Source organism: Myxocyprinus asiaticus, chromosome 7, assembly GCF_019703515.2.
Source record: "Myxocyprinus asiaticus isolate MX2 ecotype Aquarium Trade chromosome 7, UBuf_Myxa_2, whole genome shotgun sequence".
NCBI lineage: Eukaryota > Metazoa > Chordata > Actinopteri > Cypriniformes > Catostomidae > Myxocyprinus > Myxocyprinus asiaticus.
Window position 1 is genome coordinate 43,749,289 of NC_059350.1, and position 13,756 is coordinate 43,763,044.

General features: G+C 36.1%; 1 protein-coding gene across 1 annotated transcript; it reads right to left on the reverse strand.

The window, feature by feature from the left end:
• Positions 1 to 607: 607 nt before the first annotated feature.
• On the reverse strand, positions 608 to 12,149 carry LOC127444415 (stimulated by retinoic acid gene 6 protein-like). Its single transcript, XM_051703778.1, has 18 exons — positions 12,021 to 12,149; positions 10,767 to 10,827; positions 8,722 to 8,822; positions 8,451 to 8,581; positions 8,053 to 8,173; positions 7,032 to 7,077; positions 6,743 to 6,871; positions 5,410 to 5,477; positions 5,210 to 5,321; positions 4,894 to 5,050; positions 4,175 to 4,250; positions 3,969 to 4,050; positions 3,776 to 3,824; positions 3,214 to 3,331; positions 2,861 to 2,980; positions 2,579 to 2,742; positions 1,250 to 1,396; positions 608 to 1,085 (listed from the first exon to the last, which is right to left on the reverse strand). Exons 1-18 carry the CDS (start codon positions 12,059 to 12,061, stop codon positions 865 to 867), a joined length of 1,944 nt encoding a protein of 647 aa, XP_051559738.1. The 5' UTR covers positions 12,062 to 12,149; the 3' UTR covers positions 608 to 864.
• Between the last annotated feature and the right edge of the window lie 1,607 nt (positions 12,150 to 13,756).

Here is a 13,756-nt window from a genome sequence, read left to right on the forward strand (position 1 = left end):
AAAAGGGGCAGGAGCTCCTAACCACCCAGCATAAATATATGGAGCCCCTAACCTAACCCTTTCCCTAACCCTAACCTTGTGTGAATGTGACGCCCCCTTTTGGTGTTGGCACAACCCCCTTTTGGAGTAGTTTTGCCCTCTTTTGGAGATTCCACACCATTGGAGATCTCCGGCCTGCAGCTATACCTACTTGGGCAAATGGTTAGGTTAGGGCAGGGGTGTCAAATTCGGTTCCTGGAGGGCCACAGTCCAGCAGAGTTTAGTTCCAACCCTAATTAAACACACCTGAAGCAGCTAATCAAGGTCTTCCGGAGTGCTTGAAGATTACAAGGAGGCATTCTGGAGCAGGGCTGGAACTAAACTCTGCAGGACTGTGCCCCTCCAGGAACTGAGTTTGACACCCCTGGGTTAGGGGCTTCCTATATCTTTCCTGGAGGTGTGGAGCTCCCACCCCTTTTTGGAGTTCTGCATGAATCTATATTTTTCTCCTGTGATGAGGGTGCCAAAAAATCACATCTGTGTATGGGGGCTGAAGCCCACCCTTATTTGTTTGTCCCAGCCTCAGTAAAGTGACAGCCCTGCATCCACAATATACCAGTGAAATTAATTCACCCAAACAAATGTTTTATTACAAAATACTATTTGACCAATAACACTTAGTTGTTAACAAATCAGACACTCAAATTAGTTTCAGAAACATGTATAAAACTCTTACGAAAAGCAGTCTAACTGAACCCTGCACACTGCTTTTGAGTCCAGCTTTCTCTCAGACCAGTTCTCGGTCCAGATGCAATAAACTCTTCGTTACAGAGTACCAGACCCTGCTCTGGTCTCCAAGAACTGATTTCAAGAGCCCCAGCTCTTTCAGATGTTTGATTGTGTTGGTTCTGTTTCGACAGTTTTGTTGACAACGAACCCATCTGCTTGTTGAGCCTGTGAGGTGATGGCTCGGGCTAACAGGAGAGGGTCTTGGTTTTCATAAAGTTCCTGTTTTTTTCTCTTTCTCAGCAGGATGAGTGCAGGGTTCCTCAGAAGTGTGTAGAGCAGCAGCCAACGCACGCGTACTCTGCCTCCTACTGAACATCCTGTTAAACAGCAGACAGGCAAAGTTATTTTTTATAAGCACCTACTTAGGCCTGTGTTTAAAACTGTGATATTAGAGAGGTGATCAATCCACTTTGCCAGACATCTGTCAAGAAATATGAGTCCCACTTTTATTGTTCTTCATGTATATTTGTATCTGTCTCACCTGTGGTACTGCTAAAAGTTTCATATGAGGTTGCTGCGGGTTCCCGTTTCTCCAGTGTTCTGCCAAGCAGTAGGTGGCAGAAAGACACCATAACAGGGTTGCTATGGTAATGATCAGCAAATATCATCCCTATCCAGGTACTGTATCCTGTACAAAACAGTCACACAATTAAAAATGCAAATTTGTCTTATTTGACATTCAGTGGGGTCCAACTGTGATCCGACACCAAAACGTTTTGGAGCCCATTTACACTTGTATTTAGAGCTGAACACTTGTTATCAGATCACTTGAAACTCATCTTAATACTAGGTGTAAACGTGGTCCAAAAGACTGAGACCCCTTTATACAACAAATGAAGAGTGTGCACTATTTCTAGAGTATTAAATCAAATGTTAGCTCCTTTGTATAAAAGGTCAGATTTTCTTCCATCCATTGAATCACACAAGATGCTCTTTAAAATTTTTTTTTAAATCATTCTGGAATCATCAGGTTTTGCACAAACTTGTCCAGGCTACCTTGCATGCACACAGTCATTAAAGCAAAAAGGCACCATACCAAATCCAAAGAAATGTTAAAATTTATGTTCATTTTCTGTTCATTATTTGCCTCAAATTGTTATGCTGACAATATGATTCATAACTGAATTTTTTTTAATTGTTTTTTTATTATTTTTTTTTTTTATAAATTACAAAAATAGTAGCATTTTCTCTTGAGGTCTCAGAATTTTGGACCCATTGTACAAAAACACTAAAATTAATTTAAAAGGTTCACTCAGTAATTAATTAATTAATTTATTTATTTTTCATAATTTAAAAAGTTTTACTTCTAAAGAAATTAATAGCAGTTCTGAAACATATGTATAAAATCCTGACCACTCATCTGAGATGAAGACTTCAGTCATATCAGTAACCTTATAAAAGCTATTTTATTCTACATGGAGCAGGAGCGCCTCGGGGGCAGCCATGTTAGCATCACATGACCAGCTGAATACTACTAGTTTAATCTCAGTAACTGCCCTGTTATTGGATACTTTCATTCATGGATTAAATGAATCCTGGTTTACTGGGCATAGTGAATTTCTACAATGGCAATGGTAACTGAAAACTAATGTGTTTGAATTATGCTGCATCCAGGCCACTAGGTGTCAGTCTAAGCCAATGTAAGCTATCTCGATATACTTCAAAAAAATTACTGTGCACTACTTAATTTAACATTTTACAGTTGTGTTCCACTAGTATAGAAACATTTGATCACTCAATCAAAAAGTTAAATAATTTAAAATTCTTAGTTTATCTCATTGCACAGCACTGGATATAACTGAACCTATACCTGGATCCATGGACTCATAGCCCCGCTGCATGATGGTCCGATCAATTCGTGATACCAGCCACGTTCCCACAATAGCGCTGCTTAAAAGGCGTAAAATGCAATTGCTCAACCCCATAATCACATTATAGAAGAAGAAAAAGTAGTTAAAGCAGTGGAATGCCTTTCTGTTGAAGGAGAAGAGAAATAGATTGGGTTATTTAAATAACATCTACAAAATTTAATGTGTTTACATTTATACATTATTAGCAGTTTTTTTTATTACTAATATTGTGGTTATTCTACCTGTTGTTGAGTGCAAGAGGCTTCTCTTTGTCCTCAGGTGATAGTTTGTCTTGCAGGAAGAACATTTGAACCAGAACAATCTGAACTACTGCTATGGCTATCACGATGAATATTGTCAGCCTGCAATTACATAACAACGCAGGGAAATGCTTTAAAAAATCACTTTACAATTATTACCAGATAAATATAGAACAATTAGTGATGCTGTGTTCATTAAATAACATTTCAGAGTAACATATGCTATGAAGTTGCCTATAAAATAATATGGTTTTTATGCAAGTCCAAAACTACAGCATAATGAGCGGGCTTATGAAATATAAATTTGGTTACGAGATGTCTTTAATGGAACTCACAGAATTATGGCTACACTGGAAAGCCAGCTGAGAAAATGTCCCTTATGGATTGGTAAAACAACTCCATACACAAAAAGCAAAGTAAAAATAAACTGGACAAAGTGAACTATCAGAAATCCTGTAGAGAGAAAAAAAGAACAATTAATACATTTAATTAATACATTAAACCATCAATAAATTCATACATATATATAGTGGGGTCTAAAAGTCTGAGACCACTACTTATGGAGCCAGCTCGAGTGCATGTTGTCATTAAAGCTTTTCAGTGAAGTGGTAATGCTAATTATATCATTTGTAATGAAGCCCCACTGTATTTCTGGGTCACTTTTAGAGCTGACAAAAAACCCTGTAAAAGTATTAAAAGTATGCAAGGGGTAGATGTCCGTAAAGGCAATGACCTTTCTGAACAGATGGTAAACATTGTGAGCTGATCGCACCACATTTTCTGAGCAGGATATAAGGTTATGTTGAGTCACGTGAGAAAGGGATTCCATGGAAACTAAATGATTAAAAAACTATTATTGTCAAAATTTTAGATATTTCATAGGGAAGTTTTGCATACCCCAAAGTGTGAAGGCTATCTGCCAGCCTGAGTACCTCGTTATAGCAGCCTGAGAAAGAAAATAATTTGCCATTACGTTCAGCAATGTATTCTTAGACTTAGTTTGTCTTTCAATTTACCGTGTAGGAAACCCATTGAGCAAGGTGTCATAGTATAAGACAGAAAGACAGAGAGAAACATTCACTTTGCTTACCACACTGACTGCAGGGCTTGGCTTATGGAACTTCTCTGGAAGAAAAGTTTTCTGACCCCTCCACAACCTCTTCAAATGTTTCCTGACAATCAATCCAAGAGCAGCTTGCGGTTAGTCCACTGTTGAGGCTAAACTGTATCATCTTGTTAATGAAACTGGCATTACTATAATGTTGAATGTTTATTACATTTAGAATGTATACATACCGGTAACATACTAACACGTGAAAAGTATATGTAACAGATGTCAGAGTGGATAAAAAAGTTGTCGCCAACCAAGATTCTAGAAACAAAAAACATTTCAATTCAATTCAATTCAATTCAATTTAATTTGATTTGATTCAATTCAATTCAGTTTAAAACACTTTTAAGTGTTATGTTGAGGTATCTATCTATCAATCTATCTATCTATCTATCTATCTATCTATCTATCTATCTATCTATCTATCTATCTATCTATCTATCTATCTACCATCAATCCATCCATCCATCCATCTATCTATCAAGCCATCTATCTATCTATCTATCTATCTATCAAGCCATCTTTATAATCTATCTATCTATCTATCTTTCTATCTACCATCCATCCATCCATCCATCCATCCTATCTATCTATCTATCTATCTATCTATCTATCTATCTATCTATCTATCTATCTATCTATCTATCTATCCATCATCTATCAAGCCATCTTTATAATCTATCTATCTATCTATCTATCAAGCCATCTTTATAATCTATCTATCTATCTATCTATCTATCTATCTATCTATCAAGCCATCTTTATAATCTGTCTATCTGTCTGTCTGTCTGTCTGTCCGTCCGTCCGTCCGTCCGTCCGTCCGTCCGTCCTTCCGTCCGTCCGTCCGTGTATCAGAAGCAAAATAAAAGAAAACAAAGAAAGAAAGGCAGCTCTTATATCTTACTTCGCGCAATATTGCTGAACTCTTTCAGCCCTGGTATGAGGGATGTGAAGATGTTGTCTGTTTGGTTACAGGATGATGCAATCTCTGCAAATGAGTCCCTCAAAGCATCTAAATTATCAAAGGCGTAGTCACTCAAGCCGTAGTCTGCTAGGGTCATCTTCACAGACACATAAGCAAGTAACTTATATTTTACAAGTTACTTTTTATAATAATAAAGTGAACAGAAGCATTTGAGCATTGACAATTTGAAAATAGTAAATATTAGTCCATAGTTGTATATTAAATTAATTGTGTATATTAGTGAGAGCTAACTGACCGTGTACAAGCCAATCAGAGAGATAACTGAAGTGCCAATCATTCTGTTAGGAAATTTGAAATGAGGATCCCAGTCATACACTTTTCTCCGGAACCAACTTTTTTTTTCTATCCTGAGGGCAGATAGAACAGTGAGTTTGTATGTTGTTGGTTTGCATGAATACATTGATTAATTTATGTTCATGTTTGATCTGTGCGTACCATTCAGGAGGCCGTTTCAGTAGAGTCTGTACATATCTGAACTGATGGGAATGTAACTCCTCCTCATTCTATATGTCATGTAAACAAAGCAATATCAACAACTGCAGCATTTGTTAATATAGATAGCTGATTTATTATAACTGTGAATTAAAGTCAACATGAAATCAAATTGACCCTATTTAGTTTCCTAAATACAAGTTCTTTATTGTGAACAATTCATCATTGCATGTTTGTCTTTGTAATATGCCAGCAGGAGGTGAAGCCACTGGAAGTGTTCGAGCGGCCATCTTAGTATGCCCAACCTCTCATAGAGCGTCGATGACTGACAGGAGAAAACACCTGTTTCACCATCTCCGACCTACGGATAGGACAGTTGCATTTTGCCCTCTAGTGACAATCATGTTTAATGTTTGATTTGCTTGTTATGGATAATATTCGTTACGAGGGAGAAGATATATGCGGATCGCGATGTCAGAACTTTCACCTGCCCCAGTGTTCAGCCTATCAGGACAGCACAATAATCACCAAAGGAAGCGGGAAAACTGTCCACAAGTTGTAAAGTAGGAAAATAGGGTGACAATACTTCCTTACCCCCGAAAGGGACTTTAAAAAAAGTCAGACAGGGATTTCTAAATCACCTTAAATGCCCATTGATGTGCTCTCTTGAGTCAGTTTAATTCATTGTCCTCCAGTCGAATCAGTATCAGTTTAATTTTAACCAGCTTTGCTTTGCGTGTCTCCCTCAGGCGCTGCGCGTGAGGGAGAGAGAGTGCGCGCTCTTATTCAAGTGACCGTGAGAAAAAGGCACTTTTTGATATAAACATAAAACAAGTAACTCTGAACAAACACTTCGATTATCACAATAAATAAGTCTGAAAATGTCTGTTTGTATCTAACCTCAGTTTCAGTGAACTTGTTTACATGCAGCTGATCTGTTCGCTGATGAAGATTGTTAGAGGTAGACTGTTCATAACTTGCTCTGGCTTTCAAAAACAGGAAAAATTCCCAACTTTAAATAAATAAATAATTAAATGTGTAGGACGTTTGCATTGTAGGGATGTACATGCAGATTTCAGATATAAAATCGGTGATTGAATGATTAATGTTTACTCGCTGAAATTAGATGACTTCCTATTAAGTCAATAGGGACATTGGAATGTTTGGGCATAGCTATATGGTATGATGTCATGAGCAATCCAGTTCTATATATATCATTGGTTGTGATGCTGTTTCATGTTGACTTTAAGCAAATTGTGGATTTAGACCATGTTTTCAAAAAGAAAACAACTGCAACATAACATAAATTACAACAAAACTTGTCTTAGGGTCTGACCTCATCAGCTTGTAGCTGCATGCGGATTCTTACTGCCTTCACAATGATGTACACAAACCGACCCAGCAGGAAACACAAACACAGGAAGAATGGCCACAAGATGATAAATTTCTCATAACTGCCTAAAACCTGCAACCAGCAAAATGCATTCGATACTTTATTTATCAGCTATCACACCTATAAATTATAGTCCAGTGACACTATCACACATGTAGATTATCTGCAATTATAGCTAACATGTGAACATAAACTTCATAATGTAAGTTAATAATTAATAATATTAACCAACCCTTCCAGATGGACAGCTTATTGTGTCATACAGTCTCACAATGAGCCTGAAATCCAAACAACAGACAGAATCAACAGTTAAATGAACAATCCTAACTATATTTATATCTATGACATCAACAGCTTGATCTCATAAAAATAGATCTTTGCAAAATGATATGATGTGGATCATTACACGTATCGCAGCAGTTTCGAGGTGAAATGTACACTGTGTGGTGCTAAAACTAAGTTAAATGTTCTGCCAAACAGATCAGGTTTTTAGTGCACTATCCCTACCCTAAACCTTAAACCTAATCGATAGTGTCATAAAAAGCTATTGTAAGATGAAAAACAGATGTTTTTTAAGGTTAATGCTCTATTGAGTTTTAGATCAACAAAACCTACCTACCTCCCTACCCCAAAACCTTAAACCTAAACCTAACCGATAGTATGATAAAAGCTAATGTGAGATGAAAAACGCAATTACTAAAGTACCCACGGCATTTTGTGGTGCTTCTATGACACTTTCGACTCGTGTGTCGACTTGTACTCGTCCCCCCGGTCCTTTGCATCGCAAATGCAATGCTCTAGTTTAGCTAATGCGCAACTTGGTTGTGCTTGAATAAGCCTGTAAATGTTGATGGTTATGTATGTAAATGTTCAAATGTACTGTCTGAAATGTCATATGCTATAGTAAATGTGTTTTGATGTCATAAGACAGCACTGTGTAAGATACAGAGCGAAAACTAAGTGTTTTGAACTGATACTCTGCCCTTTTACTCGTGATTTGTGTGAAACAGAATAAATATCATTGTTCTTGTAGCACCTCAATTGTTTGTTTCACCAGAATATTGCCGTGATACTGTATGTACAATGAGGCACGTAAAAATTTATTTGCAAAAATATAGGTATAGTAACGCCATACTAGTTAGCTAGTACAAGAGAGTTAATTAGATACTAGTTAGATAATTAACAGTTTGGACAAGATTCTATCGTTTAAAACAATGAGCATTTTTTCTGTGTAAATTAGTTTTTTAATGTACCAGATGAGGGTGTACAGAAGACCTAGAACCCCTCCTAGTGCTCGGTGTGGTGTTGATAGACAAGCAAAGAATGGCAGGTAGGCCACACCAACTTCAGTTGCTCCCACCAGGTAAAGAATGGCTGAATGAGAGACACAAAGGTAATTCAATAGTAAATTTCCTCTGATCATATATAGGGAGAATGGTACATTTCAAATATATGTATTTTTTGTAGGACTGTACAGAGCATCATGGGATAGTGCAATAGAACAGAACACACAGATGTTACATCTATAGCAAAATCCAGGTGAAAAGTTCTATGATGCATAGTCTCATTATAATGTGAAAGCACAGAAAACATAATAATGTGATACATTAGGTCAATTACAGTGTGTAGTACTATATAAACTGCTATGTACCTTTAGCCCAGTTAGGCACAGGAAACGGGGTGTAGGATTCAGAGAACAGCTGAAGCACACTAGGAGCAATAGCACCGAATGCAAAACCATAAGACCATCGATTACTTAGGCTGCAAATGAAATCCAGTGGCCTAAGAAAAATAAAAAATAAATACATCTCCAATATAAGTCAAATATTAGAGTCTTGAAACAGGGAAAAATATTTAAATAAGAACTATATTTTACACTTTGGTAAAAAAAATTGTTTTTTTAAAAATCAAAGGTTACTCACACCACAATGCCAAATCGACCCCTGAGATATGGAAAGCGCTCCTCAAAGGGCTGACCCCTTGCTCTACGCTGTACAAAGGAGAGGAGAACTACAATGCAGATCTGAAACACAGAAAAAAATGAAACACTCACATTACAAACACACTGCGAGACAAGCCTAATGATCTAATAATATAATTATTCTAATTATAAAGCAGAGGTGAACACAAATTGATATAGTCACCCCAAAAAGTCTTTGAACACTTATGCCACACTTAAAAAAATAAGAATTTTGAAGCATAAGATAACAAAACCAAGTATAGACATTAAACCAAGTGGCATTTATTTTAAAGAAAGATAGCACAAGCAGTGAAAGTAGAAAAGGTCTAGCATCATTTCTTTGTGGATGCCACTTGGGTTGATGTTTTGTTATTTAAAGCTGAAGTAGGTCACTTTTTCAATGTTAAAATACTTTCTCTTATCAATGTTATCTCCTATCTCCTTTCTCCTAACAATGTTACTTAACCAATGGCATGAGTTGGGGGCAGGACTATCTCTTTGTATGACCAACCGCAGGCGAAGGATGTATTCAGAAATCTGTTTTGAAAACAAAGTTTATTTTTGCAATTCCATTTGGTGGCGCTAGTGGCGCAGAAATTACATACTTCAGCTTTAGCGCAATGACATTCATACTTTTTCGTACATTAAGAGTGGCTTAAAAGGTCATGAAACCCCTAAACAATTTTTTTTAGATATTAACAGATATGTACAGGTTGCACATCATTGAAAACAATTATAGCACTCATTATGTTTATTGTTAAGTGTTGTGTTTTTTTTTTTTTGTTTTTTTTTTTGGCCATTTCGTTCTTCCGGTTTAAAAAACTAAACTTGAAGCATCGTCATAAAATATGAGGTATATGCGTAAACACTGAGTTGTGATTGGTAGTAGCGTATGCTACTACATCATTCGATTCTGAACTTTTCTACACATTATTTATGAGAAGGAATTCCAATGTTTGCTGGCCGAATTACTGCTACTCTAGCACTCCAAACATTTGTTTTGAGATGCGCACATTCCATTGGAATTCCATTCCAAATTTTAAAGTTGTGTTAAAGGGATAGTTCACCCAAAAATAAAAATTCTCTCATCATTTACTTACCTTCATGCCATCCCAGATGTGTAAGACTTTCTTTCTTCTGCTCAACACAAACGAAGATTTTTACAAAATATCTCAGCTCTGTAGGCCTATACAATGAAGTGAATGGTGGCCAGAACTTTGAAGGTCCAAAAACCATAAAAAGGCAGCATAAAAGTAACGACTCCAGTGGTTAAATCTATGTCTTCAGAAGCAATATGATATGTGTGAGTGAGAAACTGACAATATTTAAGTACTTTTTTACTATAAATCTCCACTTTCACTTACACATTCTTCTTCTTTTGTTTTTGGCGATTTGCATTCATTTGGCATATCGCCACCAACTGGGCAGGGAGGAGAATTTATAGTAAACTAAGAACTTAAATATTGTTCTGTTTCTCACCCACACATACATATTGCTTCTGAAGATATGGATTTAACAACTGGAGTTGTATGAATTACTTGTATGCTGCCTTTATATGCTTTTTGGAGCTTCAAAGTTCTGACCGCCATTCACTTGCATTGTATAGACCTACAGAGTTGAGATATTCTTCTAAAAATCGTCAATTGTTCTACAGACGAAAGAAAGTCATACACATCTGGGATGGCATGAGGGTGAGTAAGTGATGAGAGAATTTTCATTTTTGAGTAAACTATCCCTTTAAATCTTTAATCACAACTCAAAGAAACAACAATACCTGATCTCCCACATACTCACAATACAGTAAATATTAGATAACTGGTTTGTTGGAATAAGATCACATAAGCAGTCTGCTTTGGATTTGTACTTCTAATTTTATTTTGAACAGAGGTTATCCTGTCTAATATTCATGTAATCATGTGGACCAGAAATCCTTATCTGACTGAGAACCATCACTTCCTGTTCTAGGGGAGAGGGGAAAGGTTTCTGTTTGGTAAATGCATTACTCACAGCTGGAACGAGAGAACAGTGCAGGAACAAATCTATTGAAATTCCATTCTGACATCCCTCCCTGAGAGAAAGAGAAGAAAAGATAAATGAAAAATAAAATGGGAGTGGTAGATCACAGCATAAATATACAATATGCATGAATTAATAGAATTTAGAATATGAATATGAATCAAGACAGCTTTAAATTGTCAAACAGTATGATCGTTTAATGTGACCCAATTACCTAAGAAAACCATCAAAGTGAGCATTATTGTTAGGTTAAATACCATCAGTGTTATCAATTTTATTGTTATTATATAAGTAGGGGAAGTGTCCTAAAAACGTAATTTATCTGGATATCGACAGATAAGATTTATCACGCACCAGTGACCTAAAAACAGTGCCCCTTATCATTAACAACTTATTTTGGCATCAAGTCGTGCCCTAATTCTAAGAGCTTCGTTTGCATTCATTGATCCATTTACTTTGTCCAAATTAATTTAAAGATCAATTCAACTGCTGCACTTTAAGGGTAATTTTAGCCATTTCTACTATTATCTTGTCCAGTCGATAAAGAATGTGTTTCACATAACAGCATGCAGCATCCAAAGTGTCTTTCAAGTGTATACTTATCTATTTTTGTAATGGTATCAGTTAAATTGTGTTTCTGTGGTGTGCTTAATTAATAGATTATTAATTAAATGGAAAGTTCACCCCAAAGTAAAAATTCATTATTCATAATTGTCATTATTTACTCACCCTAATGTCATTCCAAACCCGTATGACTTTCTTCCATGAAACACAAAAGGAGATGTTTGGCAGAATGTAAGGGACTGACAACCTCAGTCACCATTCACTTTCATTGTATGAGGGGGGTGGATAAATAAAAAAATGTCAAAATAAAATAAAGAGAAATATAAAAACAAAATGGGGGGAAAAGCAGCGTCAACATTCTTCAAATTGTTTCTTCGTGGGATCCACAAAAGAAAGTAAGTTATACAGGTTTGGAATGACATTAGGGTGAGTAAATGATGGCAGAATTTTCATTTTTAGGTGAAATAACCACACAAAACAAATTTGTTTCAGGACCAATTAATAATTTAAAATAAAAATGTATTGTATAATAAAAATCCCTAAATGAACAATACTGAGAATATCAAAACAGTTACATCTGAAACACATTTTTTAAAAGCTGAATGTCATTTCTAAGTATAGGCCTACTATTGATGTCAAATAAACTCACTGTCACTACTGTCAAAAGCAGAAGTTACTCACATGATTTCTAGCTGAGGGTTTTGATGACTCCCGTTCTTCATTTGGGGGAAACTGTACTTCTCTTATGGACCAAACGCTAGCAGCAATACACTGATATGAAGCAAGGCTTTCACTTCATCAATGAGGATATAGATAGGCTATATGGTCACATGACAGGACGACTTTTGACCTAGGCTACACACAAGTGGAACTCTCTCTCTCTCCGAGGAAGATGTGTGTTTTATTGACTGAGCTGTTACTCTGTAATAACAGTCCAAACATAGATAAGGCTTACTGTTGAACTAGAGTACTCTCATTGTCTCTCTCTCTCTCTTTTTTTCTTTTTTTTGGGGGGGGATGATTGTACTGTACACAACACTAGAAATTTACTGACTCTGACTTCGTCATTTTAAACAAATATGCGTTAGGCTACAGCAGGTGAAACGTCGAAAAAATAAAGCGTGTAATGTTTCGATATATTGCCTCATTTAACTGATAGGATACTGAACAGAACCAGTACGGCGCACATGAAGTCCAGCTACCAGCTGAAGAACATGTTATAAAAGAATTTGCTGTTGATCGTTGAATCCAACACACGGGGGCGCTGTTAACAAGCTAAAAAGAGCTCATAGCACGCAATTGGTCACTGAGCACTTTTATATGCGCAGCAATACGCTGATAACTCCTGAAAATCAGTTTATTTAAATCAGACAAAGCAAGAAACCCACATTTACATGAGATACATTTACATTAAAATAACCTAGTTGTTTTCTGCTTTTGACGTCAAGCCGTGAAGAGGCATGCGCACAACACTTGCATAAATTTGATAAGCCAGTAAAAACGCCGTTAAAGGTGTTTACATGCAACACGGGATCGGGGTAATGGGCATAATTACACAGAGTGGGAAAGCCGTTTAACCGTTAAATGCACTGGTGTTTCGCCAAACATTACTACATACTACTACTTTAGAGTAGCATTCTTTAGAGACCTGGCATGTAACACAAACGGATCTACAAAATGCCCAGATGGTATCAAATTAGAAAATAATAGAATTGAACATATTCTGATATATTTTGATGTTTTATGTTTCCTATATCAAAGAGATGATGCAGCAAATACAGAGCAGGATTCATTACTTCCACACTGAAATTTCATGAGAGGCAACTGGCTGTCAAACACATATTGAAATACACATAAACTACACATAATCTGCACATAAATGACACATAAAGTATGTGTTTTCTCAGGGACTTTTTTTTTTTTTTTTTTTTGTCTAAATAGATGCACAACTTACATAATTCCCATAATACACCCAAATGACAACAGCCAAATCATACTGTTCATGGGTTACACTTGCTATAGTTTACTTCCACTTTGCTTCTTCATCAAATGTAAATCAAGTCAGTCACTGACATTTCAGCGCCACCTTGAGTAAGAAATAACATGTATAATATGTATGTGTACATTCATATGGAATACTGATAATTCACCATTGTCACACAGAAAGTCAACTCGATAAAGAAGTCATTTGTGTGAATAAAGTAGTCATTTGTCTTGTAATAAACAAAGAAATATATATTATGTGATAGCAAACGTATATACAGTAGATATTAAATAATCATAAAAATATTATTTTTAGAAGTGCAAAACAAAACAAAAAAAAACAAAAAAAAAAAAACTAAACAAAAACCTGACACTATTACATATATAGGGTCTTTAATGACCCTATACACTTTTGGTAATTAAGCAGTTAAAAA